This window comes from Aaosphaeria arxii, assembly GCF_010015735.1.
Source record: "Aaosphaeria arxii CBS 175.79 unplaced genomic scaffold BU24scaffold_1, whole genome shotgun sequence".
NCBI lineage: Eukaryota > Fungi > Ascomycota > Dothideomycetes > Pleosporales > Aaosphaeria > Aaosphaeria arxii.
Window position 1 is genome coordinate 336,533 of NW_022983474.1, and position 25,984 is coordinate 362,516.

At 49.1% G+C, this 25,984-nt stretch overlaps 13 protein-coding genes across 13 annotated transcripts; 7 read left to right on the forward strand and 6 right to left on the reverse strand.

Annotated features, from left to right (window-relative positions):
* Window positions 1-626: 626 nt before the first annotated feature.
* Window positions 627-1,480, reverse strand: BU24DRAFT_429598 (arad-like aldolase/epimerase; the record flags this gene model as incomplete). Its single annotated transcript, XM_033529757.1, has 2 exons — window positions 627-1,054; window positions 1,108-1,480. 2 exons carry the CDS (start codon window positions 1,478-1,480, stop codon window positions 627-629), a joined length of 801 nt encoding a protein of 266 aa, XP_033388805.1.
* A 307-nt stretch (window positions 1,481-1,787) lies between these two features.
* BU24DRAFT_487085 (uncharacterized protein) lies at window positions 1,788-2,859 on the reverse strand. The gene is made up of 4 exons (XM_033533426.1): window positions 2,826-2,859; window positions 2,739-2,776; window positions 2,633-2,689; window positions 1,788-2,575 (listed from the first exon to the last, which is right to left on the reverse strand). The coding sequence occupies exons 1-4, from the start codon at window positions 2,842-2,844 to the stop codon at window positions 2,051-2,053; spliced, it is 639 nt and encodes a 212-aa protein (XP_033388806.1). The 5' UTR covers window positions 2,845-2,859; the 3' UTR covers window positions 1,788-2,050.
* On the forward strand, window positions 2,703-3,851 carry BU24DRAFT_416157 (uncharacterized protein). Its single transcript, XM_033526380.1, has 3 exons — window positions 2,703-3,120; window positions 3,221-3,348; window positions 3,428-3,851. The coding sequence occupies exons 1-3, from the start codon at window positions 3,070-3,072 to the stop codon at window positions 3,570-3,572; spliced, it is 324 nt and encodes a 107-aa protein (XP_033388807.1). The 5' UTR covers window positions 2,703-3,069; the 3' UTR covers window positions 3,573-3,851.
* Window positions 3,852-4,238: 387 nt separating this feature from the next.
* Window positions 4,239-6,913, reverse strand: BU24DRAFT_456543 (ATP-dependent metallopeptidase Hfl; the record flags this gene model as incomplete). Its single annotated transcript, XM_033531445.1, has 2 exons — window positions 4,239-5,047; window positions 5,101-6,913. 2 exons carry the CDS (start codon window positions 6,911-6,913, stop codon window positions 4,239-4,241), a joined length of 2,622 nt encoding a protein of 873 aa, XP_033388808.1.
* Window positions 6,914-7,735: 822 nt separating this feature from the next.
* On the forward strand, window positions 7,736-8,703 carry BU24DRAFT_487088 (uncharacterized protein). Its single transcript, XM_033533427.1, has 3 exons — window positions 7,736-7,819; window positions 7,879-8,217; window positions 8,273-8,703. The coding sequence occupies exons 2-3, from the start codon at window positions 7,946-7,948 to the stop codon at window positions 8,517-8,519; spliced, it is 519 nt and encodes a 172-aa protein (XP_033388809.1). The 5' UTR covers window positions 7,736-7,819; window positions 7,879-7,945; the 3' UTR covers window positions 8,520-8,703.
* A 440-nt stretch (window positions 8,704-9,143) lies between these two features.
* BU24DRAFT_416160 (carbohydrate-binding module family 50 protein) lies at window positions 9,144-9,787 on the forward strand. The gene is made up of 2 exons (XM_033526381.1): window positions 9,144-9,188; window positions 9,253-9,787. Exons 1-2 carry the CDS (start codon window positions 9,162-9,164, stop codon window positions 9,742-9,744), a joined length of 519 nt encoding a protein of 172 aa, XP_033388810.1. The 5' UTR covers window positions 9,144-9,161; the 3' UTR covers window positions 9,745-9,787.
* A 365-nt stretch (window positions 9,788-10,152) lies between these two features.
* BU24DRAFT_416161 (UcrQ-domain-containing protein) lies at window positions 10,153-10,976 on the forward strand. Its single transcript, XM_033526382.1, has 3 exons — window positions 10,153-10,273; window positions 10,504-10,719; window positions 10,777-10,976. Exons 1-3 carry the CDS (start codon window positions 10,230-10,232, stop codon window positions 10,829-10,831), a joined length of 315 nt encoding a protein of 104 aa, XP_033388811.1. The 5' UTR covers window positions 10,153-10,229; the 3' UTR covers window positions 10,832-10,976.
* Window positions 10,977-12,506: 1,530 nt separating this feature from the next.
* Window positions 12,507-14,504, reverse strand: BU24DRAFT_340043 (calcium/proton exchanger; the record flags this gene model as incomplete). Its single annotated transcript, XM_033523215.1, has 2 exons — window positions 12,507-13,016; window positions 13,848-14,504. 2 exons carry the CDS (start codon window positions 14,502-14,504, stop codon window positions 12,507-12,509), a joined length of 1,167 nt encoding a protein of 388 aa, XP_033388812.1.
* A 981-nt stretch (window positions 14,505-15,485) lies between these two features.
* Window positions 15,486-17,107, reverse strand: BU24DRAFT_416164 (hydrolase). The gene has a single exon (XM_033526383.1). The coding sequence runs from the start codon at window positions 17,017-17,019 to the stop codon at window positions 15,889-15,891; it is 1,131 nt and encodes a 376-aa protein (XP_033388813.1). The 5' UTR covers window positions 17,020-17,107; the 3' UTR covers window positions 15,486-15,888.
* Window positions 17,108-17,412: 305 nt separating this feature from the next.
* BU24DRAFT_403585 (uncharacterized protein) lies at window positions 17,413-19,033 on the forward strand (the record flags this gene model as incomplete). Its single annotated transcript, XM_033525578.1, has 2 exons — window positions 17,413-17,476; window positions 17,604-19,033. 2 exons carry the CDS (start codon window positions 17,413-17,415, stop codon window positions 19,031-19,033), a joined length of 1,494 nt encoding a protein of 497 aa, XP_033388814.1.
* Window positions 19,034-19,684: 651 nt separating this feature from the next.
* Window positions 19,685-20,553, forward strand: BU24DRAFT_487094 (carbohydrate esterase family 4 protein; the record flags this gene model as incomplete). Its single annotated transcript, XM_033533428.1, has 3 exons — window positions 19,685-19,934; window positions 19,988-20,431; window positions 20,486-20,553. 3 exons carry the CDS (start codon window positions 19,685-19,687, stop codon window positions 20,551-20,553), a joined length of 762 nt encoding a protein of 253 aa, XP_033388815.1.
* A 467-nt stretch (window positions 20,554-21,020) lies between these two features.
* On the reverse strand, window positions 21,021-21,900 carry BU24DRAFT_469246 (uncharacterized protein; the record flags this gene model as incomplete). Its single annotated transcript, XM_033532599.1, has 4 exons — window positions 21,021-21,043; window positions 21,187-21,470; window positions 21,529-21,550; window positions 21,837-21,900. The coding sequence occupies 4 exons, from the start codon at window positions 21,898-21,900 to the stop codon at window positions 21,021-21,023; spliced, it is 393 nt and encodes a 130-aa protein (XP_033388816.1).
* A 1,226-nt stretch (window positions 21,901-23,126) lies between these two features.
* On the forward strand, window positions 23,127-24,235 carry BU24DRAFT_403588 (uncharacterized protein; the record flags this gene model as incomplete). Its single annotated transcript, XM_033525579.1, has 3 exons — window positions 23,127-23,370; window positions 23,408-23,426; window positions 23,539-24,235. The coding sequence occupies 3 exons, from the start codon at window positions 23,127-23,129 to the stop codon at window positions 24,233-24,235; spliced, it is 960 nt and encodes a 319-aa protein (XP_033388817.1).
* Window positions 24,236-25,984: the final 1,749 nt, after the last annotated feature.

Here is a 25,984-nt window from a genome sequence, read left to right on the forward strand (position 1 = left end):
GGGGGAAATCCACGCATATCAAAGTCGATAATATGCTCAAGAATTACCCTCTCTTCATTTAGAGTAAGCTTCATAAGATTGGGTGCACAATCGCGTCGTGATGGTCGTCCTTTCCTGCGATCACGAAGAGTACTTGGAGGCACGTTGTAGAGTGCTGCAGCGCGTTGAAGTGGAAGTGTCGCGTCTTCTTTAAGAGCCTGTAAGGCAAGCTGTATTTGATTCTCACGATTTTGTTGCAAATTGTTGTAATTTGTTGTAAAAGCCATCTTTGTTGCAAACTTGTTGCGATTTTGGTGGGGGCTTGGCACGACCCACGGCTCGTCCATCCCCACGGCTCGTATGCCACCTACGTTACCGTTGATCAATATTATAAATGCCCAAGTAGTCACAAATCACGACAACAATGAAAACTTTGAAGACCAAAGCTAAACTTTGACACTATTTCTCTTAACTTTGACCAATATCGTCAAGATAATCAGTTCGTTCGGGTTCATTGCTGTAGTGGGATGAAATTTCCTTGTGTTACTGCATGCACCCTTGGCATACCAGAACAGATCATGTAGTTTCAATGATGGTAGCAATCGGGCGGAAAATTAAATCAGATATTCATTAATAATCCATTAATTCTATGTCATAGGCGGTGTTCCTAACCTATTCTCATATTGCCCACTCCTTTCTACTTCCCTCACCCATTGCTTCCATGGCTTAAATACAATCCACGAATTCATGTTCTTACTATCAAACATTTCCTGCTTGTTCAAATACTGCACACTTCCGCCTGTGGCCCCTGACAACAGCAAAGCTTTGGTCTGCACTCTTGCATTACTTGCTGCGTAATAGGCGTAATCAACCACCTGCTCAATCGATGTCCCAACGGCGACAAACCCATGGCCTCGCTGCAGAGCAATGGTATGCAAAGGAGACGTAGGCTGAGAAGCATTCACGCCGAGCTTATCGGCGAGTGCTGCTCCTAGGGGAATTGTGTTTACCAGGAAATCGCGGGCGTCGCCGTCGTTGTAAACACTCTCAATATCAAAGTTGGGAATGCCATCGCCTGCTCACATTAAACTTATATTCGCACAGTCTAGGAGACTATAGCCCACGTACCTAGAAAACCACCCATGTGATACACCGGCTTCAAAGGGACACTTCCAAGTACTGTGTATGGTAGTATATCTTCCGAATGGCTGTGGACTACTGCATTTATGTCCGGATATTTCTTCAAGATCTCGCTGTGTATGTATCTTTCTGCATATCCTCCTTGGGTGCCGTTCACTGGAGAACTATCTTCAATGAGGTACTCGCCAATATCCTCCAATCCGGATACCACGGCTGGCCCTAGTTGGAGAGCGATGAAGTATGTAGAGTTGTTCTTTGGATTTCGTACTGATATGTGTCCCATGGAGTCGAGTATGCTGTGGTAATGGAGGATGTGATTCGCGGTGATGAGGCTACTGAGTGTTGCTGTGAGGTTGACCATATTGGACGGTTCGCTGGAAAGTATGGATTGAGGACCACCAAAAATGGCAGGGAGAAACTTGAATAATGTCGGACTGAACATGACTGGTGGTATGTCCTGCCTACTGTCTCGTGATGTCAGTCGTTGAAGGGATGTTGCTCTGCCAAGGCAAAGAATGCAGGGTCGCAATTGGGAGTTCGGAATCTGGATGTTGTACCGCGTTACTACGTGTACTACTTTCAGGGATGACCAATTCCCCGGAACCACACTCGTCGGACGACCGGCAAGAATCCTTCGAAAGTGAGATGGAGAGAGAATATTTGTTCAGGTAAAATCGAAGATTGAATATTGATGGCTTTTATGATTTAGAAATGCTAAGAAAAAAGGTATCAGAAATCGTAACCTTCTTATGCCTGCGAAACCTGTTGACGCCTGACTCCGGGCCCTGCTCGTTTATCCAGCTCAACATAGTGATTGCCGCGCTAGGGGCTGAATATGCTCTGCTCTAGGAGACATGTTCTTGATATGACACTCCATGATCTTGGGAAGAGATTGGGCCGTCTATGACTCTTTTTAAACCAATGAAGCCACCTAAGCATCGATATCCATCCGCTCGATGCCACCACCGACCTTCATCCGCAGCTTCTTCTTGCTCTTCATCTTCGGTAACTCCTCTTCCATGTCACTCTCGAGCTCGCTGTCCTCGACACCCATAGCCTCGAGCTCCTTCCTCCTCTTCTCAACCCTCTCCTTGACCTTCTGGACGTCAACCTCCATGGTGTCCTCTTCGACGCCGAGAATAGGCTTCTCGGTACGCAGGTTGGGCGGCAGCAAGTGCTGGTTCTCCTCGACAAGTTTGCGGTCCTCCTCAAGTTGTCGTTGCTTGTTACCGCGCATGCGGGCCTTGTAGAAGGCACGCTCGCGACGAGACCGAATCTCCGAAACACGCGCCATGGCCTTGAGTGTAGTCTGGATATGCTCGCGGTTGTACCTGACGGGAACGTTGCGGCGTTGAGAGAAGGCCAATGTGCTGTCAACGGTCATTTCCTTGCCATGCGCCTTGCGGAACGCCTTGGTCCATCCGAGTTTGCGCGGGTTGCGCTTCATTTTAAAGTTCTGTTAAAGTGCCATTAGCCACCGAAATCCGACTCAAAGCTGCGGCAGAAAGCATACCTTGTGGCATTTGCTTTTGCAAAACCTGAAGGCCCGAGCATCGTTTCTCACGAAAGTCTGGAAGAATTAGATTGAAGATGCAGTGCATGCGACAGCGAACACATACGATGCCCTTTGAAGGGTAGACCGGAGCCGAACAGAAGTCTTTGACACATTAGTCTGCATACTTGCACATTATTGAGTGCATACTCACAGCAAGTCTCGATTCTCATGGCGCCGGAGTCCTAGTTTTTGGAGATGTATGGAGAGACTGAGGTAGACAAAAGCTGGTGGGGATAATCGATATTTCGCCGCGCCAAGTCTTCAACTTTTCTCGCACGGACCACATCAAACTCCCGACCCTCCTCCGCAATCTGCATTTTCTCTATCAACGATCTACATCCTTCTCAAAGGCCTACAGCTAAATTCTCTTTTCACCGACAAACTACACAATCGCCATGGCATCCGCGTGGGCAATAGCGCTTGGTCTTGGTGCCACAGCCTTTTTCGTAAGTGACACCATGGTCTGATTGATTTAAGCAATATGAGGCAAATCTTCGATCAGTAGACATTAGAAAGTAACACAGATGCTAACAATGCAAATTGTAGGGCCGAGCTGCATATGTTGCAGTGCGACGATCCAGCGCCGCGGGCAGCGCATTGGGCAGAGGATACTACAAGGGTGGTTTCGAGCCCAAGATGACGAGGAAAGAGGCCGCGCTCATTTTGGAGATGCCGTATGTTCTACAACACCCTCCAAGCAGGACTTGTCGCCTGGAACGACCGAAAGAATTTAGCTGACTTCGTGGGAAATAGTGAGCGAGGCATAACCAAAGAACTTCTTCGCAAGAAGCACCGACAGCTTATGTTGCTGAACCACCCTGATCGAGGCGGCAGCCCTTACCTGGCCACAAAAGTCAACGAAGCGAAAGAGCTACTCGACAAGGAAGTCAAGGGCTAAGGAGACAATCTATGAGAAGAAAAAGAATAATGTAAAGATATGTACAGTACAATACAGAACTTCGTTTCTGTTGCATTCAGCATGGCGTCGGGTTATGGTTTCGATTTTTAAGGGAAGAAATCGCATTGCGACGTTATTCACCACATGTGTTTGTTGCGAAAGCAACAGAATCACCACTCATATGAGATATCCACATATTGGATGTAAAATATAAGAGACTCGGGTCCAATCAAATCATTTCAACGATATTTAGATTGTGAACCAATGTTGATGTTCGATACAAGACTGCAATTATGACAAAACGCTACGGGCTACGACTTCTGCCGAAGATTCAGTGAGCATTTCAGGACATAGGATTGAACTTGATTGGTATTTCGTAATGGTATGGGTTCAATATAAGCTCTTGGATGTTCACGGGGTGAGTTCTGGAAAGTCAAGCACTTTGAATGAACGTCGTAAGTATGAGTACAACCCTACAGCATGAAGGCTTTTGTTCATAATCTACTATACAAAGCCCGACATACTCGGTCGCTTTCTATGATATATAATACATTTATACGAGTGGAGGAATGCTGCTCGTCGGTCGTATGCCAAAAGAAAAAAGACCCCATGAATACACCAATACCATGCGATCAGAATTACCTTAGAATTTCTGTAATGAACACCTCACCTGCTGGCGTCGAGATCTGTGCTCTTGAACGCTGCTGGTGCAGGTGGGACGACGGGGCCCTTGACACCCTTGTCGCCTTGTGGCTCGATGAGGCCGGGAACTCTGCCATGCTCACCACCGAAGTATTTGTGGAAATCCTGTGGGTCCTCAAATGGTCGTGGACCAAGTAGTCTGATCATATCCTCTCGCCCAAGCATCTCCTTCTTCAACAACTCTTCCGCGACCAAGCCCACCTCGTGCTTCTTCTCGGTGAGCAAATCTTTGCATTGCTTGTATGCTTCGTCGACAATGCGCTTGACCTCTGAATCGATGTTCTTGGCCGTTTCCTCAGAGAAAGGCTTCTGGAGTTGATTACCCTGATCATCCTCGAAGTAGATGTAACCAATCTTCTTGGTCATTCCCCATTTGGTCACCATAGCAGTGGCCATTTGAGTGACCTTCTTGAAGTCGTCTGAAGCACCTGAAGTGACCGTATCGAAGTGCAATTCTTCGCTGACGCGACCGCCGAGGGTCATAGCCATACGGTCCATCAATTGATTGACATTCATCAGGTAAGTGTCGCCAGCTGGTAGGTACTGCGCATAACCAAGAGCTCCTTGGCCGCGAGGAATGATAGATACCTTGAGCAGAGGATCTGCCCATTTGAAGTACCATCCACAGATTGCGTGGCCGGCCTCGTGGTAAGCAACAGTCCTCTTCTCCTCTGGCTTCAGGACGAGTGACTTCTTCTCGAGACCACCAATGACACGCTCAATGGCCTGTTCGAAATGAACCATAGTGACCGACTCTGCTTGGTTTCGGGCGGCTAGGACACGTTAGATAAAGTACTTGAGAATATTAAGGCACATAGGCACTCACCAATTAGGGCAGCTTCGTTGACACAGTTAGCAATATCGGCACCAGAGAATCCTGGCGTCAATGCGGCCAACCTTCCCTTCAAGAACTCCATATCCTCATTAGTCACGATCTTCTTCAGATGGACCTCGAAGATTTGGGATCGTCCCTCCATTGTTGGGCGATCAATACCAATGTGTCTATCGAAACGACCAGGTCGCATAAGAGCCTTGTCGAGGACATCGGGCCTGTTGGTGCCTGCAAGGACAACAACCTGTTCCGTGGTATTGAAGCCGTCCATCTCGGTCAAGATCTGGTTGAGGGTAGCCTCCCGCTCATCGTTGCCACCGCCATAGTTTTGTTTCGAACGTGAACGACCGATAGCGTCAATCTCATCAATGAATATGATGCACGGTGTGCTCTTGCGTGCATTTGCGAAGAGGTCACGCACACGGGAAGCACCAACACCAACAAACATTTCGACGAACTCCGAACCGCTTACGCTGAAGAAGGGAACACCAGACTCTCCAGCTGTCGCCTTTGCGAGAAGAGTCTTACCGGTACCAGGGGGTCCAGAGAGAATTGCACCTCGGGGAATCTTGGCTCCAAGCTTCTGGAAACGGCTGGGCTCCTTGAGGAAGGAGACGAATTCCATGATCTCTTGCTTCGCTTCATCCATACCAGCAACATCCGCAAACTTGACCTTGATGTCCGTCTCGTGGTTGAACTTCTTAGCTCGGCTTCGGCCCATTCCGAAGATGCCGCTCTGGCCGCCACCTCCGCTTCCAGCACGTCGAGTGAAGTAGAACAGCGATCCGAGGAGGAGTAATGTTGGACCAAAGGACAGGAATGTGCCGAACCAGGAGATCTCGCTGGAGTATGCCACTGGAATCCGCTCGGAGCTTGGAATTCCCAACTCGTACTGTGCGTCATCCATCTTGCGCTCGAAAGCCTCGACCGAACCAATTGTGAAGTAGTAGTAGAAGCTTTGGCTGACAGCGGGGGACTCCGGGTACATGGCTGCGACGGCTTCGCGATGAAGGTGGACCTTAGCCTTGCTGCTGTTGAGAATCACTATCCTCTCAACAAGACCCTTGTCGAGGAATGTTGTCCTGAACTCTTGCCATGTTATCTCCTTGTTGTTCTCGCCCGGTACAAACATCTTGTAGAGAAGGTAGGATAGGAAAGCTGTAATGACTGTGGTATTCCAATCCATTTTGCCATCGAATTTGGGTCCTCCTCCACTTCCCTTTGCTTTCTCGCCTTGCGGTCCTGGATCGTGTGCGCCCGACTTCTGCTGGGGCTCTTCTTGGTTGAACTTGATCTGGTCTGCGCTCTTGCGGGCCCAGTTGGTCGTCAATCTTGACAATTTCGCCGCAGTAGCTAGGTCCAATTTTTCGCCACGCTGAAGTTTGTTCATCTCCTCCCGAATTTCAGTCGGGATGCCCGTCTTCTTGATCTCGTCCATGGATTCCTTGATTGCCTTTTGTTGAGACTTCGGTACACCCATTGACACAAAAGCCACCAGTTGATCTAACAATCTTTCCTCCTCTTCCGACAATTTCGACATTTTCTGTTCCTGCGCATTTTGCTTGGGTGTATTCTTATTTGCCTCCTCCGGCGCGGCGGGCTGCTTCTGATCCTTCGCTACCTCATCCTTATTGTTTTTGGGGTCTTGCGGAGAGCCAGATGCAAACAATCTAGCTCTCTGCTGCGCATATACGCACTGGGGGAATGGTGTCCGCCTTCGAAGTAGGAACGGGGTTCTCGATGCGGCAGTGAGGGTTGGCTTATTGAATCGCGCTAGATGGGCTGATCGGCGTAGAAGGGTAGACATGGCGGGGGTGAGAGGGCGGAAGGGATGGGAGTGTGAGGGGAGTTCTGCACCTGGCAATTAAGACCATGCGCAGGCAGAAGAATGACTGCGATGTGGATGGATAATGGGGTGATGGCAAAGCTTCGCCGCTCGTCGGCTACAGTCGTGACGACTTCGACAGACTAGTCGCTAGAATATTCGTCCGGCCCGTGCATCCTATACATCTTGTGACTAATCGAACTGCCTACCTAAGGTCCCGACCCCTCTGATCTCTCCACGCCTTTTCTTCGAACAGGCTATCAATCGAACGGTCGTTCTCGAGAATGCGAAGACGATTAGCAGATCTTCGAAGTGTCCGGCTCATGATTAAACAGGCAATTCCATGTTCGTTCACATGGACCTTCCGTGGGCTGTGACATCATAAACGATTAGTCTCGCCTACCGTATCTGACCTTGCGAGCCAGCCAACATATATTCGAAAAGAGTAAATGGTCGATAGTATGGATAGTAAAACCATCCCTATGCGCTGCTGGTTCACTGTTCAAGAGCAAGGGAATGGTTTCTCTACATGCATCAACACAACATTTCTTTTCTCAACCCACACAGGAAATATACTTATTGCAGCCCCCACCGACTTAACCCCAAAGACAATGCGAATTGATGTGAGCCATTTGGAATTGAATCCTCGATTCATTGCATGCATATGCAGCATACAACAACATTGACATAAGACATGCGGTGCTTCATTGCTTCCCCGCTTCATCTTACAATGATTTCTTGACAGCTGACGCCAGCACCGTGATTTATTGGATAATATGTACAGGCAATATATTGAGCCTGCATTGTGAATTTTGCTTTTCCTGCTTTCACTCTGGAGTAATAGAGGGCTGATCTGAATGTTCCTTCATGGCTGGGATAACCCTTTGAGTAACGTGTGACATTTCTTTGTTGAACCCGATGATGAAGCTAATAAGTCTTAAAAACAGCTCCAAAAGCCAACCGAAGCATTCTCTACTTTATCATTGGAATTTTCCAATCCTCTTCATACCTACAATGTTGCTCGTTACAATTGTTTCTGTGGTTCTCTCGAGCCTTACAGTAGCACAACCCTCACCAAATGAAACCCACCTCATAGCCACCGCATTGTTGACCAAAAACAATGATTCAGCGTTCGAATGCTGGCAACTCCAGACGCCTTTCAAACGGTCTTCTATACCCGGAATATCCGGCACACAAAGTGCTACAATCAGTAACGTTACCAACTTCGCGTATACGATCCTTCCACCCAGATACGATGGTGGACTTCACAATGCTCCAGTACCACAGTATGTCTACCATCTAGATCGGCTTGTAAGAGGAATGGAATCTAATATAGAATAGAATGGTGCATTTTTTGTCAGGGCTGGCTCATTTGACCCTACCGAACGACCATTCCACCGATGCTTTCGTTGTCGGCGGTGTTGGAGGGTTGTTGTTCGCTACTGACACCACTGGCACTGGTCACATAACACGATATCCGTCAGATCAAGAGACGGTGGCAATTGCGGCACCTTTTGCAGATGGCATTGTTCCAGAGCATATTGTCCTCAACGATGGACCGTGTGCTGGTCTACAAACATTTGTTTGATTGGCGCTCCAATGCTTTCAAACACCAATATGAAGTTGAATGTTGTAAGATTAAGATGAATTTGAATGAATTTGAATTGTTTTGGCAATTTTTTCTGCTAGTCTAGACAATATGAAAGCTTCAATTCGGGACATTGAAATTTTTACAAGTGAAGGAGTTTAATCATAAATAATAACGTGAATTGAAATCGACATTAGAGCAATGGCCACCAGATCAAGTTATTCGAACCAGCATGGACTGCTGTAGTGATGAATTGGGCGCCACCAAACGTTTTCTAAACTCCAACTCAATTAGAAACAAATGCATAGAAATAATAGTGCTAGCAGTCTATCCCGTCATTACAATTTTAATTGATGATAAGTGTTGTCGAATGATCGACATTCCATGAATACTCTTGAAACGGACCGTTCGCACAGCCACTCGCGCGGCGTAGCCCATTACTTGCCCAAGGCAGCACACGCGTCACATCTCTCCCCACTGCTTCACCGGTTTTGATCCCGTCAGCATACCATCACACTCTGCAAACTAACAATTCCCTACGTGAAACGACATATATTGTCTTTCGCCGCTACGAACGCCTTCGAATGTACTCCTACACTACACCTAACTACCTACTATACTAAACATTCCAAGCACATCATCATGGGTCGCTGGGCAAATCGAGACAGTGTAGGTATTCATGCATCACACGACCACCTTTGACAGCCCGGCTAACCTTTCCTCCATTCTACAGGACGAAGAGCGTCTTCCCGAAGGCTTCAAGCGCATAGGCTACGATGCCGACGAACAAGTATACTACTTCATCGAGACGCACACGGGTGACTACTACAAAAGCTCCCCGGGCAACCGGTTCGGCGTCCTGAGTCCAACGTCGGCTCCCCCATCCTCGGTCACAGATGCCGCATACGTCAGCGACGACCAGATTAAGAAGGGCCACACGGAGGCCGTGAGACTGATGCTCCCGTTCGCGCTCCTAGTCCTCTGCGTCTTGTTCCTCCTGTTCAAGTTCGTATTCAGCAGCGTCGATGCGGGGGCTGACGGTGGGACCCAGATTCACTGTGCTGAAGGCTACAATGCTGTTCAAATCGCGAAAGGAGAAACCTGCTGGTCGACGGGGCAAGCCTATGGTTTGGGTGTAGAGGAGCTGTTGGCGATCGAGGGGAATCAGTACATTGATTGTGACAGGCTGCAGGTCGGCCAGTCGATTTGCGTCCCTGAAAAATGAGTCCTTCCGAGCATCTGGAAGCGAATGAAGGGAATTGATGGCGTGTGCAGTGTGAATGTATGATCTGTTTGGTATGTGCTTTTCGGAGTCAAGGCGTTGGCGCTCTACATAGGTACGCTTGTGTGAATTCATTCGGATGGAACTTGTTCACCTTTCGCACCTTCCTCAGGCAGAAAGTTTATCTTTCTATCTTTCCTACGTAAATAGATACCCTACAAAAATAAAAACCATCTCTACATAATAGCCATCTTGAATTCTATGATACCCGAACCGACCAACCGGAGCATCGCAAGACCAGCTTAGTCCTCACGACCGGACGCACAGCACCGATTGCGGCCCGTGCACTCTCTCTCCGAAATCCCATCGAACAAGCTTGTTCAAACCTCGAATTGAACGACGACCGATCGACGACGACACTCAACACCACCACCCACCACCCTCACCACCCGCATCCTCGCATCTCCGACATCCACACAACCTTCACAATGGCAGGAGGAGCATCCGACAAGACCGCCCGCATAAAGAACACGTACGTCTAGCCCATCCAACGGGATCCAATTGCGCACCGCACGATCAGACACACTCGCACCACATCAATCAATCATCACACACAACCCGCGCATCCCGATCTCCCACGAACCCCATTTCCAATATCACACCTCCCACATATCCCAGCCTATACAGCACACCCACACTCGCATCCGCAACCACCATCCAGCCGAACAAGACGAACCCCCCGCTAACATAACTCTCTCACAGGTGGCACATCGGCAGCTGGGGCAACCCTCTCGAAGGCGGCGGCCAGCCCTCCAAGGGCATCTACCAGTACGCGCTCTCCGCTAACCGACAGCGCCCTTTCGCGGGTGCCTTCACCAAGGGTTTCTGGAACACGATCCGCAGGAGCAGGAACCAGGTCCTGTACGTCGTGCCGCCATTCATCCTCGCATACAGCGCTATGCAGTGGGCTATTGAGAGGTGAGTTCTTGCCGAATTGAGAGGAGGGGATGTGACGGGGGCTGACAGGGGCTGCAGGAACGAGTACCTTAACTCCAAGGCCGGACGGGCTGAGTTCGGCGATGAGGAGTAAGCGGTTCGAACGACGTGCGTGGAAACCATGGGTGGATAAAATATGAAGACAAGTCCAATGTGTATAGACATGGGGTGGTGGAGGCAGAGGAGGAGACATGTAATTTGATTCCTCATTAGACCAATTGAATGTACCAACAGTTGCGGAACCATCAACAGGCCACACCAATTCTCCGGCTCTTCGAGTCGTCACGTTTCTTCTGCATTGCACTAATCCTCTGTCATAATAAGGCTACGGCTTCCATTTTACGGGTTATTGTCTCTCCAGTGACTTGGCATAACAGCAAGTGATGAGCCACGCCTGAGAATCCCGCACAGAAGTTCTCAGAAATATTCACCTCCACATCAAACACAATTTGCAGCGACATATCACCATCATTTCAGCACGAGCTTGGCAGCATTAACGGTTATTCCATTCTATCCCAGATTCAAAACTCCATTCCCCTCATATCCTGTGATTGAAAGTGCATCGATGTGGATACAGTAGTTTTACAAGATGTCCGAATGGGGATTTGCTTCGGAGTCAAAACAGAAAAGACAACGCATTATCCGGGGCGGATGGGTTCAGAACTCATGAACATCCAAGTCTTCCAGATGTTAGCCTCTGTCAGGATCTCGATTCCCTCTGCTGCCTAGCCAAAATGGCATCGTGCTCGAGCTTCATGAGACGTTCGTATGTTTCGCGTGGCATGCTGCCACTCGCGTATGCACTCCGAACGAGGACATTCAGCGATTCTTCGAAACAGGGCGTGTACCTATCCCAGCATGTGCCGTAGTCCAAGAGGGCTTCTACGATCCCGGGGTGTATTGTTGTGTCCTCCTACATTCGAGCAATACGGAACGGAGAGCCATTCTGGAGCCTGGTAGGGTACGGATATTGGAGTCTGCGCCATGTTTCAATAGCTCGAGAACGAGGCTCCGAGGCTCAGATTCCCTCCGCTTGCTGCCACCACAAGTGGTAGTGTAGAGCACCGGCGTGGATTGACGTTAAAATTGCCGTGTCGAATAAACGTAAGCAATTGATCCAATTGTTAGAATTGCGAGTCAACGGTAGGGTGCAAAGGAGGTTGGTTGGTTGGTTGGTTAGTTGGGTAGTTGTGTCGAAGTGAGATTGTGATTATATGTGCTTCGTAGTGAGTGGTGAGGGGGTTGTGGTTGTGGTGGAAGGCGTGACACAACAATTCCTATCACTTCAGTCTGTAGTAAAGCACGGGGCCAATTAGAACTAGTACGAAAAAGGTTCTGTCACTTCAAGTAAACATGAAAATTAGTGATTGGATCCAAACAACATGCACACGGTCACTTCGTGCCAAGGACGCGAGGCCATGACCTTCTCGAAGGATTGGGGTTGGTTAGTCATAGTGATGAGACGTACTCGCACGCATTACAGATCCAAAAAGGAGTGAATTGTATCTGCTATATAATATATCCTCAGGTCGTAGCGAGATCCCATTCAGCTAGTTCCAGACAGGGTGGCGAAGTGTAATGATGTTGACTGGATTAAATTGAGGGGTTGTAGTCAAAAGTAAAGGTAAGGTCGATAATGACAGTGCTGGTGCCTGAACAGTGATCCGATGCGGACCTACTGTTACACCACTTTCGAACGTTCGTTCGAGTTACTCACTCAGCGGACGTAATGGTAGATGCGAATTCTAGCCCCTGAGTAGTGTCTTCGTTTAACACGTGCCTTCCTGTCCACCAATGGGTGAAGCATCACAGCCGTCAGGGTAGAAGAAACTACTGAGGGCGATGATGACGTAGGCAGCAATGAGCAGACTACCTTCTAGGTAGTTGCTTCTTCCGTCTAGAACCAAGAAGTTGACGACAAAGGCCGTAACGAAAAGGGCGACGGTTTCAAATATGTTGAAGTAAAGTGACATCTCCTTATTCATTATCCAGCCAAGGATGACGATAAAAGGCGTAATGAAGATGGCAATCTGGATGGAAGAGCCGACCGCAACACCAATAGCGAGATCCATCTTGTTCTTGGCAGCAACGGTGACGGCAGTAACGTGTTCAGCTGCGTTACCAACAATGGGCAGGATGATCAGACCGATGAAGGCTGCACTGACATTCGTCTTCTCGACCATGGGCTCGATCGCATCAGACATGAAATCGGCGCAGACGGCGACGAGCGCGGTACTGATCATCAACATGACGACTGCTGCTGTTCGTGACATGACGTGCTCCTCGACAGGCTCTTCGATCACAACAGACGGTGCTCCGGAGGCAGCGCGAGACACGGCAGGGCGAGCAGTCTCACTCGTCTGCGTCTGAATGCGATTCATGCGATCCGGGAGCGAGGTAGTTCTGCGCAGACTGGTACCCCTAGGACCAGCCATGCGTAAGTTTGCGAGAGCCACACCGGGCGCAGGAGGGGGGTTCTGCGGATTGTTGAACACGTTATTGGAAAGTAGTGAAGGAAATCCGGGTCTGAATGGACGACGTGGAGCCGGAGCAGCTTCCGCTTCCTGGACTTCATCGGCAAAGGCCACACGGACATTGCTGTCTACATGCTGCGAAGATGGGCGAGCGGACTCTTCCTTGTCCTCGTGCGAGACTTTACGGTGGTGCCTGTGATGCTTTTTGTGCTTGCTCTTACGTTTCTCCTTCTTGGTGGTAGGCAAGGAGCCCGATGAGCCAGCTTCGAAATCGCGAACAACCGGGATGTGGGCGCGTTCATCAGTATCGGCTTCATCGCCACTCATGATGGCGTTCAACACAGAACCTCGACGCGACATGGGGTTGGAGTGGATGGCAGACTCGTCCTCGACATTTCCGTTGCGCTGATTATCGAAGTAGCTCTTGTGATGCTCAACGGATGGGGATGTCATTACCGAGGGAGCTGAAGGCGTGTCCTTGGAACTCACGCTCGACTTGCGACGTCTACGGTTCTTGAAGGCCCGTTTGATCCTCTTGGCAGTTGTATGCGATCCAGCCGAGCTGTCGCTATCGGTGCTGCTTGAATCGGAGGAGGAGTCAGATGAACTTGAAGAGTTGAACATGTCGTTGAGAACTCCCGGATGCGACTCTTCGTCGATGATATGCTGGGGAGTACTAGCGTACATGTAGCTGTGGCTCTTCAGCTGAAACAGCAGGTAGAGGATATAAACAAGTAGCAAGACAACGCTAGTTCCACGACTGACATATAGTGTCTCTCGGTCGGCCGTATCGTAGTTAGAGAAGGCGGAGTGGAAGGCGGTCGGGAGCAAAAGACTCATGACAGCCAGACTGAGCATGCAAGCACTCATCTGGGTGACGGTGCTGTTATAGACCTGCTCCTGAAATCTGAGGCCTCCTAGCAGGAATGCCATGCCCAAGATCAAGAGTAGATTGGCGAGGATGGAGCCCAGTAGGGCGGCCTGGACTACGCGAATCTGATCGCCGGCCAACAAGATGATGAACAGGATGAGTTCGACAGCATTTCCGAACGACACGTTCAACAGGGCTCCGAGGGTGTCTCCAAGTCTTGCCGCGACGGCCTCGGTAGCATGGGAAAGAAGTCCAGCGAGCGGGATGATGGCGACCGCATTCATGGCAAAGACAATCTCGGGGCCAAGGTGGGCAAGATGGGAGGCGATACCGATTGGTACAAAGACCAGTAGGAGGTTGATCCAGCTGTAGCAAAGGGCATCCTTTGTGTGTTTGACAAATCTAATGGTTCCGTTCTTCATGCGCGTGGGCATGGGGGCTTTCTCTATGGTGGCACCTGCCGCTCCCTCAGCTTTGGTATTATTGGGAGACGAAGCTGGATGTGGTGAAGATGAGGCTGCCGCGGCTGCGACATTGTTACGCTTGACCTCACGGTCGCGCTGTTTTGCGTCATTCTTTCCAGTTCGCGAGGGCTTCTCTGAGAGGGTGTTGTCGGAAGCACTGCGTGATGGGTCGTCGGAACGGACGACTGGGGTAGGAGAAGGAGAGTGGGTGGGTAAGACTGGATCGCCGCCTTTCTGGTGTTTCAAGCCAAGAGCCTTCGCCTTTGACTTGACACTCTGAAGTAAGGAGGGGTCGTCAGTTTTTCCCATCGATGGTGGTGTTGGATGTAAAGTAAGGTACAGAAGGAGTACAGTACTTTGGTGAAAGAGAGAGAGGGAAGATAAGACGAGGGAGGCTGATGGTTAATGGTCGGTCCTTAAGAGAGTTAAGACCTGAGGCCAGGGCAGGGCAGTGGCTTGGGTGGCCAGGGCGTGGCGAATGAGGACGCAGGAGACGAAACAAGGCGGTCCACCCAAGAAAATGAAGCTTACACCAAGGTGGGATAAGCTTGGTCAAGGATTATGACGAAGATGAGGACGCTGAAATTAAGAATACTGAGAGTTGGATGTTGAGTTTTGAGATTGGGCTTGAACTTGAGTATGTGCCTGGACTGGTTTGTGATGGAGAAAGAAGAAGAGTAGGTTACTGAGAGGAGAGAGACAGTGTTTGTTTGTTCTTAGAGTTGGTACGGAGTACATTGGAAGGTACATACATATGACGTCTTTTGTCGTCGTCACCGAAAACGACCAGGAAAGAATCCCCCCATGGTTGTTTACGATCTAGTGCCTAGCGCCTACCTTATCTAGGGATCACGTGGACCGACGCTCTAGGAAGTGGCTGTGCATCGCCACAACGTCTCTATTGTACAATGTCATTTGAGTCATCTCTTCGTACACAGTAGCTAGGTGCTTCGATTGTTATGGGATTTCTCATACCTACCTAGATACCTAGATAACCTACGTGGTCGAGAATGTTACAGTAGCTAATACGTACCTAGATTGTTGTTGGAATAGCTCTCCGATATAGGGGCAAAGCCAAGCAAGTACGAGGGAGGGATGAGGGCACGTGGCGACCGATGAGCATCTTCCACCAACATCCAGACTCCAGACCAACATTTCCAACAACCCCATCCCTCCCCTGAGGCTTCTCAGAGCAAATCACATCGTCTCTTATCACTCGCTAATCCGGATATTCGGCCAACGTCTCTCACCAACTGTTTCCGCAATAGGTAATTATTGCAATTATCAGATTGTCTACCCTCGTACGGTCGCACACACGCATTCATCATCCCAACCCCCCAAATTAGATGCTGAAATCAGATGCATCAACATCGTCATCCTCTTTTACGGAGTAGATCACTTTCCCCGCCTTCCATACCTTCTTGACTTTGGTCAAACAACCTAGGTCTTTCGTGGGATCCCCTTCAACAAGCACAACATCGGCCCGCATGCCAGCGGCAATCGTACCACGGCTGTCGTCCTTCTTGAAACATTGTGCCGATAGTTGAGTTGCAGCTCGCAAGACGTCCAACGGCTTCATCCCCACTTGCTGCAGCAGTTCCATCTCTCGCAATATTGCTTCCCCGTGACGCGGCCCGATCAAAGAGCCATTAGAGTCCGTTCCGACTAGGACGTGCACTCCCGCCGCAATCATGTGTTGGACCGATTCCAGGGCCGCCTCCAGTCGAGCTCCAGGAATCATACCCGACTTGGCAAGCGCCTCTTCCATCACCAATGTTGGAATCGCTGTGATCTGAAGCTCGGCCATCTTATCTGCATCTTCTCTGCTTATTGGGACATCTAGCGGAACATGCGTGATAAAGTTAACCGGAGGGTTGGCGCTCAGGGCCATCTCGAAGGCTTTCTTGCGGGCAGCATGCACGATGGTGAGCTTTCCATGAAGTTGAGCCTCCCTCGACAGCTGGTCAATGACCTCCTGGCTTGGGCCTGGGTTGTCTGCTACTATCTTGACATAGTCTGCGCCCTCGGCCACGCGTCGTTGCACGAATCTCGTCGCATCTTCAATCGTATCAACAATATTGTCTTCGTCCACAGAAGGGAATGTGCTGTGCAGGCTTCCCGTTGATGTCGCAAAATTGCCCGCGTAGTAAACTTCTGGAAACCCTTCTGTGACGTTGTTGAGCTCGTGTTCCGATTTGCTCATCCGGCCGCACTCGATTGCAGTCGTGATGCCGTGTTTGGTCATATCAAGTTGAGGGGCATCTTGTTCCGTAGGAAATGGTTGCGTCTCCGAAAGATGGACGTGAGTGTCCCAAAGCCCAGGAAAAAGCGTCATGCCTGAACCATTGATAATTTCAGAAGCATTGCCGTAATCATTCAAGAATGTCAACCCTCCACGAATAGTTACATTTTGCTGCTCCAGAATGCGAAGACCGTCAAAGATTCTAACAAACTTGATTAACGTGCTGCCCATGGCGATTTAAGGTTGTATTCTTAGAATGGTAGAAGTGAACGAGCAGGACGATATATTGTCTGCGATGAGTCGTTTTATACCCAAGTACAGGTTGATGTTGCATCACTGGTAAGTAGGATATTGACTTCCCGAGTTAGAGTTTATGCATCTTCTCACGAATAGTCATACTCATGGACGCGTGGAATACCTTTCGATGCATCCATTTAGGGATGCTGACATTTATACAAGGATGATAATACTCGCGTTTTGACCCAGAAGCAGTTAAGCTCGAGATAAAGCGGGGCCATCCCATATCAGGCCTTCGCATCTTTCACCGAATATAAACCTCCTTTTGCGCACATGCACTCACTCAGATACAGGTGAAGCCATTGATACTGTGCAAATTAAGACACAATGGTTAGTCGAGGTGGTCGTTCTAAAGGTTGTTCCAATTGTCGTCGTCGTCGGATCAAATGTGGTAAGTAGGCAAGTTCCAACTAGGATAACGATCTGCAACAACTACAGCATTATTCCTTTTGCAGCTCCAATTGAATGCCGGAATTATCATGCTAGAGTGAATAGAGCTTGACTGACCTGCCACCAAGATGAGACGCCGCCAACATGCCAGCGCTGCCATAAGCGTGGCCTAGAGTGTGATGGTCCTCGCAGCACAACCTGGATCAACGCATCTGCAAAGTCCACTCCAATAAGTGGAGTCCAGTCTATTCCTGGCCAGAACTCTAATCTACCCAATGAACTCAGTCTGGTAGCCTTCAGGGATGATATATGCTTGACATACACCCGCAAGAAGCTACTCCGGGGTGGGCCTGTGGAACTGGCTTGCAATGCTGTCTTTTTAAAGTCGGACATGGATCCTGGTATTGATTTGCTCAAGAGTGCCATCCTAAGTCTAGCGACTACCTTTTACGGGAGTCGACACCAACAGAAGGCTCTCATGAACACAGGCTACAAGCAGTACGGAAGTGTATTACTTCGCCTAAATCAACACCTAGCACAAACCCAATTGCAAACAACAAACGAGACATTGCTGACAGCCTTAACCTGCATGTTGCTGGAGATATTCCTTCCAACAGGACCTAATCACTTCTTGAAGCACATTCAAGGCATTGAAACTATCCTAGAACTGCGTGGGCCCCCGACTTGCCCGTACTCCCAGGACACTCTGGTATTGTTCCACGGTCTGCGTGTCTTGTCAATCATCAGTGGTCTCGCTACTTCCAGAGCTTCCATATATGCCCGTGAGGAGTGGAAAAACCTACCACGACTTCATGAAGACGATGCCGGACAACTTCGTCACCAAGTTTTTGATATCCTTGCCGATTGTACGCAATTGATGAGTCGCCGCGATTTCGCGTTACAATCAGCTGACCCTAGCCATCGTCTTTCCGTCATAGAAGACGCGGAATGCCTCTTCCAAAAGCTTGAAAGGCTTCATCCTAAATGGGAAGCTTTCAATGAGAAGGAAATGCATAAGCCGTCATCCGACGTTGCAAGGAAGGTCCGCATCGCAAACTTCCGATCAGCAACTGTGCATATGCTCTACTACACAGGATACATTCTGATCGTCGAAATCTTGAATACCCTACAACCATCGCTGAACAACGTTGCATTACGAGCTTCTGGGGCGGATAATCTTATGAAGAGTGTAGAGTTGAAATTGTTCGAGCAGAGCACAGGAGCATTTGAGTCAAACACGATCGGATTCGTAGCCACCAAAATCGCCTGGCAAGCCATAGGAGGCTACCACACTCCCGAAGGTCGAAGACTGGCCAAACTGATACGAAAGAACGCTAAGGGCATTTTCGCAGTTGGTGCTTGGGAAACAGATGTTGTATTCCAAACCCCTCATCCAAATGAGCTTGCGCTCGATCGGATACAAATCGCAAGCGACCTCGAAAGACCGCAGGAACCCACACAAGCTAGCTTGATAGACAATGGTCCAGGATTTGCGCCTCTTGATTCAGAGTCGATCTGTCTGGTCGAAATGATGTGGTCCCAGCACAGTGCAGCGTAGGTCGGTTGCTGGCATCACCATCGCAGCCACACAACGCCAGCGGAGGTGTCGAAGTATCAACAACCACCACTTACAACAACGGAAAACTCTTGAACCCATTACTCGCACATTGTGCATTCAGTAGCAGTGTGGCAATATAGACAATTATCACGTGGTTCAGCTTTCGGCATTTCTTCCTATTACCCGGTGGAAGCTTCGTGCCCCGATATGAAACCACGCCAGCGCTTCCCTTCATTCATATCGGATGAACGGCCATAATGCGTGATGGCTTCGGTTGAAACATCAACACTTCAAACCATTGAATAGTTGATCATGGCTTTAACGCCTCGCTGATTATTCGCGAGCTTCAGCAAGCCGATAGTAGTAGATAATCCAACTAGTACGGCGCACAGTCTCGCAGCTACGGGGGAATTCGAGTATCTAATTTCATGTCGGAGCCTCTATCGTCAAATAAGGACATGCCTCCGCTCCGCTACCCCGGATAAACGACTTGTGATCTACAAGAAGTAGCGCCAAGCACACTTTACACTGTCTAGATACGGCTCCATAAACTACTATGTCCGGGGCTAAGAAGGAATATATATTTAAAGGTCGGACGTGTCTATCTTCTTCGTAGGCTTGAGTGTAAACATCGTCAATCAAAAAGTAGCTATGGGTCTCACAACGCTTTTGGTCGCGTCTCTCGCAGCAATCGGCAGCAATGCCTTCCCGTTGCTAAACCCCATTCAAATGATGCAGAAGGCAGGCCCAGCAGCTGGTGTGGTCATTCAGAAATGCTCTTCTCCAGGACAGATCGCTCTTGCTTATGATGACGGGCCATACCAGTACACCCAAAAGCTTGTTGACACCCTTACAGAGGGTGGGGCAAAGGGAACCTTCTTCGTGACGGGCACACTATATGGTATACTACAACGATACATCTAAAACATGATCATGATACTTATAATGGACCAGGCTGCATCTACGGCCAGAAGACGGCGCTGCAGAACGCCTACAAAGCCGGCCACCAAATTGCCTCACACTCGTGGTCGCACCCGCAGAACTTCGGCTCCATGTCTACAGCCGACCTGACGTCGCAGATGCAGAAGCTTGAGACGGCGCTGCTCAACATCATCGGCGTGAAGCCGACCTACATGCGCCCACCGTACCTCGCGACCGGCGGCTCCGTCTTGTCGACCATGAAGACCCTGGGTTATCGTGTCATCACCAACGACATCGACACCGGCGACTGGAACAACCAGACGCCGCAGCAGAGCCAGCAGAAGTTCACCCAGGCCGGCGCCAGCGGCAATGGACATATTCCTCTCATGCATGAGACATATGCTAGCACTGTTAACACGCTCACGCCCTGGTTGATCAATTGGGCTAAGCAGAATAACTTGAAGTTGGTGACTGTTGGTAAGTTTGATCGTGCCCCACCTATCTGCGAATGAGATGCTGACGAACTTTAAGCTGAGTGTCTGGGCGACCCCGATGGCGCATACGTCAATGGAACAGGCAATGGAGCATCATCATGCTAGATTAGTGAGCCGTTGAGCTGTCTTGGAGCGTCAAGCTTCTCTATGTAGCCTCTATATGAAGCAAATGAAGCAACCTACGTGACTACTGCCCTATGAGTGCCCTCTGACCCTCTCGTATGGATAGCTTCAGCGTGCTTCACTCACCTCTCTCTATTACCTCACTACCTCCTTTTCAGGTATATAAACAGCTTCAATCTACAATCTCTCATTAAGAGAAACATGCTAACAGGTTATCTAGGTGGCCCGTTGGCCGAAGTTGCTTTTTTGCGTTTTTTTATTTGCTCCTCTCCTGGGTTCGACCCTCAGCTGGGGCACTTACGTTCACCTTTTAGTTCTTGGCATTTCCTTTTTGCTTTTGCTACTGGCTCTCAGGCGTCTATGCTGTATGCTCTGTTTATGGGCTCACTCTTGCAGTCATGCAGATTAGCTATATCTCTCACTTATGCCGCACTCCTGTGAAGGCACCCTTAGGGCAAGCTCAGTACATAGTCTACGAATCTTACATCATATCACAATACATTGAACCTCGCACCATCTACACTGTGACAACTACCTCATCCTACCAACCGTGACAATTGGGCACCTCATAGATCACCCTGCCAGAACACACAGTGACCATCCTGGCACGCTTACACTCTGAAGCATCAGCGCGGTCGAAGTGCATAAACGACGAAGGCAGGAGCGCAGAGATGTATGAGAGATAGGTCATATACCCGTACTGTCTGCCCTCGGCGAAGCCCTCGTCCAGATCGCATCGAAATATCCGCTCGTCGAGCTTCATGCCTCCGATGCACTTCATACAGTCGGGTGCATCCTGATGTGTGTAATATTCGACGAAGCAGTATCTACACGGGGTCTTCTGGAACCTGTCGGGACCCATGGTCAGGCCCATGATCAGGCGCTTGATCTCGCTGTACCTGTAGATAGCCCTTGTAAGCCGTTTTTGGAAGGTTCGCATGTGGGGACTAAACTCACTTGGTTGGTAGGAAAGAAGGCACTGTGGGAGGTATAGATCAATGAGGTTTAAACAATGTAGTACAGGCGGCGATACGGATATGTGACACATCTCTCGCACCCTCTGCGCTCCTGCCTTCGTTGTTTATGTAGTCTGACCGACATTCACCCTCCGCTTCGCCACCTAACCCGCGGGTACCAAGTCATTTATTACCACCTGGAGACACCACGCACCCCTCCAACAAACAACGATATATATAGGCTCCGGAACAATATTCAGGGACACTTAGGGCGTGCAGGTTCCCTTTCTACCGGACGCGGCGGCGCACTGGCGCACGGTTCGTCGCTTGGGTTCGCGGTGCAGCAGTCCAGCAGGGCGCTGGAGAGTGTCATGGAGGGATCTGAAGCAGCGATTGCGTAATAGTTGTAGTGATAAGGGACAAGAAAGAGATTTTGGGAAGGAGGTGTTTGTTGTATGTTGTTTGGTAGTGGGGAGTTGAGCGAGGCGGTGGGGTGGCGCGTGCGATTAGTGTTGACACTGAGGTTGAAAGAGGGTTATAGGGCAGGCTGCCGGAGAGCACACAGAAGTATGACATGGTATATTGCTCTAGCTTAGACGTGAAGAAAGAAATTTCTAGGTAAAGGGGTTTGCTGTAGGTTGTTTGTAGATATTTTGGCGAGGGGTGCTCAGTGTTGCTCAGTGTTATCACTGCACCCTCATGATGGCAACAGGATAATTATCAGCATATATACGGACGATGACATATAAGTTTATCCTTAAATATCTATAGTCAGCGGCGCTCTCAACTACCACGAGGTCTACCATCTTGCTACGTGCACCGTGAGTGAATGATGAGGCGGATCCTGGCAGGACTACGAGATTGCAGGGAGTATACCAGGACGCAAAAGACGCTCGACCAGTTACACCTGTATATATACTACTGAAGCATGGCCCTCTAGACAGAAAGGCTACGACCGCACATAGAGGTAGGATTAAATTTCTGAAGACGTGCTTGGCGGAGGTGAGTCCCCGCGTCAAAGCGGCGGTAGCGTGCCCTGCTGCTTTACCTTCTCCTCTTTTACCTCCTCCTCCTCCTACTTCTTGTCCTTCTTCTTCTTTACCTCTAATCCTACTTATCCCTCCTCCTCCTCTTCTATACTCTCACACCTTTCTCATTTCCTGTCTGCCATCACCTCCCTGCCACGGCGGCAGTAAGTCAACATCGATTGAGCGCTCTGTGTACCCTTACGGGCCCTTATCAGGTATGTTTCTCCCCTTCTCTGTATGGGCTGTGGAAAGATCACTCTACTGACGTTTACCTATCCACAGTGCGCTCTGTGTACCTTCATTGACCTATACCGGGTATACTTGTCTCACTCTCTACCCGGAGTGTAGAAGGATCACCGCCCTAACGCCTGGCTATCTATCTACAGCACACTCTGTGTTCCCTCACTGGCCTATATCAGGTATATTCTTTTAGCCTCTCTGTCTGTAGTGTGGAAGGATCATCGCCCTAACGTTCAACTATCTATAGCGCGCTGTGACTCGGCTCAGTTCGTCGACGTCACTGACAGACTAGATAGCCAACAACCTTCAACTCGAATCCTGTCCCGCCAAAATGGAGTCCCTCACTGGAGTCCTGATCGACCTGGACCCGGATGCAACCACGCCGCAGACGGCGGCCCAGAGCGCTGTTGAACTCCTCACCGCAGCCCTACTTGGCCCAAGTCCGGACACTATCACGCCGCAGACGGCGGCCCGGAGCCTTGTTGACCTCCCAGTTGAGCTCTTTCAGCAGATTATAGGCCACTACACTGATTTGGCCTCGATCAATGAAGCCTGGAAGGCGCGTGCTGTGTGCAGTAAGTTGCCTTAGCGTCACTGTAAGATGATTTCCAGCATCGGGCATGTCACTAACGTGAGCTGTGTACAGAGACTTTCGAGAGGTTTATCACATATGACGTCTTCAACAAGCACTGGAATCCAACTATTCGTTGCAATTCAAGCTGGATGCAACTGTTTTGCAAAAGCCTTCCCATGCACCTCGAGCGTAACGCCTTCGAAACGAGTAGCCTACGCTCCCGACCGATCGGCTGCCTGTTCGCGTTACTTGACTCCGCCGTGGACGTGATTATGAGAGCCAAGGATAATACCGATAAGAAGTTTAGAGATAATCTTCTAAAGGCGGTTGCCCAACTTTTGGATCCCGAGTACGGCTACATATTCGTCTCCGAGCCATGTCGCTCAATTGGCATGCGCATGATCTGGCAGCTTTGCGCCGACAATATAGCAGACGTTGCCCTCTGGATAGCTATCGGGCTTCAAGATGCACTACTTATAAGGCAGATACTTGCATCCAATCCTGATGTCTCTATATGGGGTGGAACCGTGTTTGGGGCTCACCTTTGGATCGCCGCTTATGCTGGGTTGTGGACGGTAAAGGAATGTGTCGTAGATATTGCAGCTAATGAAACAATTAGCCCCGCAATCTACCGACTTAACAATCTTTGCTGCAAATTCAATATGATCGAACATTTTGCAACTCTAATAATTGGAAGCACAGCATTTAGGATGCTAACTCCTTTGCCGATACACCCGCCCATCGTCGCACTCTCTGCCGGTCAATTGATACGTCGAATGAGAATAATTCAACGCGTTCGACTCCATCAAAGCAGATTGAGAGTGTACTCGCACTATGATGACATGATCGGTATCCTCCCATGGTAATTTCGGAGATTGCAGTCATACGGGATTTGCACTGATGAGGAGCATTTTACGAATGGCAAGAAGGAGAGACAAGGCAATTACCACCGAGCGCAATACCGACTTCGTCTTCAGGTCGCGGTCCGGAACATGAGAGTTTGGTCCTTGCAAATCTGAACTGAGCCACCACTACAATCGAAAATTCTGGAGATCGCCATGATTCTGTTAAGGAAATGCCAGGGGAAGGACTGGGTTTGGAAGACAGAGGCTTTTGTACTATCATCAACAACACTCGAGACAAGCTTCCTTGCATGGAATAGATAGCAATAAAGATTTCACCCCTAGACTAAAAAATGGTCAGGATGAGCGTTTCAACTGAGGAAAGACACTTACAAATACTTCTCTTTGTATGCCATGGCATAACAGGACCGTTCTTAATCCATTCAGAGACTAATTACCTGGGCGTCCGGAGTGGCATGAAAGATACATAAGTGCTCTCGGGAGGCTTTAATCATCATCTACGACCTTGGAAGGGCCATTAAAAATGGTGATATACTCTCATTTCTGACTTCGGGTCGTGCTTGTAGTGTCCCCTGCTTTGGAGGCTTTAATAATACGCAATTGCCTACCGGCATAGCATACTTGTCTCATGTGCATGTAACAAGAGATTATCAAATTAAATAAGATATTCATGGTTGTCTTGAAGTTGTGCGTTGGACTGTGCTTGGGTAGGTGTACCGTTCGTTGTTTCCAAAACCCTTTCCGTGGGAATCCCAATATTAACTGATACCAGGACGTCCACAGAGACTGACAATTCTACCTTCAAGTTCTGTCTAATACTAGCATTTATTGAGTACAGAACATTGAAGTCTACCCACCGCATTAGAACAGATTAAATATCCCTTCTACGGGTCTGTTAAGTATTGAAATCATTTCAATTAAGTCATCCAATTACAAATCAACACGACCAACGTGGACAAAAAAACCCAATCTTCTCTTGAAAGATTTGCAGCCGTCAATAGATCAACAAACTGACACGACAGTGAGATGGAATACACATTGAACGTACTCAAAATCCAAATACACGCACTTACCTCATCGACACCAACACTGGCACTGACACTGACACTGGCACTACAACAACGCTAGGATGAACGGTAAAGAGTACGAACGACACTGCACACACCCCTCTACCGAAGCATCCCCGAACAGCCAGACAACTTCAGGCTCAAAACTTTTACTTTCCTCTCGCGAAGTATCTCGGCCCTTTTCTCCCTTCCGAATCTACTCATTCGATGAAGACGACGTGCCATTCTATTCTTCCAGTATGACTCGTATATACGGGACTCTCTAGCATGCACCTGAATCGTATTGCTTCGTGTGTGACGCGTACAGCTCTGTTGTAAAAGTCGATGTCGTTTTCTTTGTGAAGTGTTTTCTCAACCTAATCCCGTCCCGTGTCCCGAAGAGCGAACGAATGAACGAACGATGCAATAATTCGTTACCACCCTGTAGAAGCAGGACGAGAAAGAAGCTTCGAAACAATGAGGACCAACCATCAGGATTCTAAAGTTAAAGAAATAAGTACAATATGTGAAGAACGTAGCTGTAATAATGTAAGATCTACAGGAGAAGTGAAGAGAAAATTCATTTGTAGCAAGAGCTATTCGAAAACACTCATCAAATCCACCCGAATCCGACTAGTTCCGTAATGTAATTCCTAATGGAACTGACGGGCAGTTTGGGGACGATGAATCCTCTACCTTGTTCAGA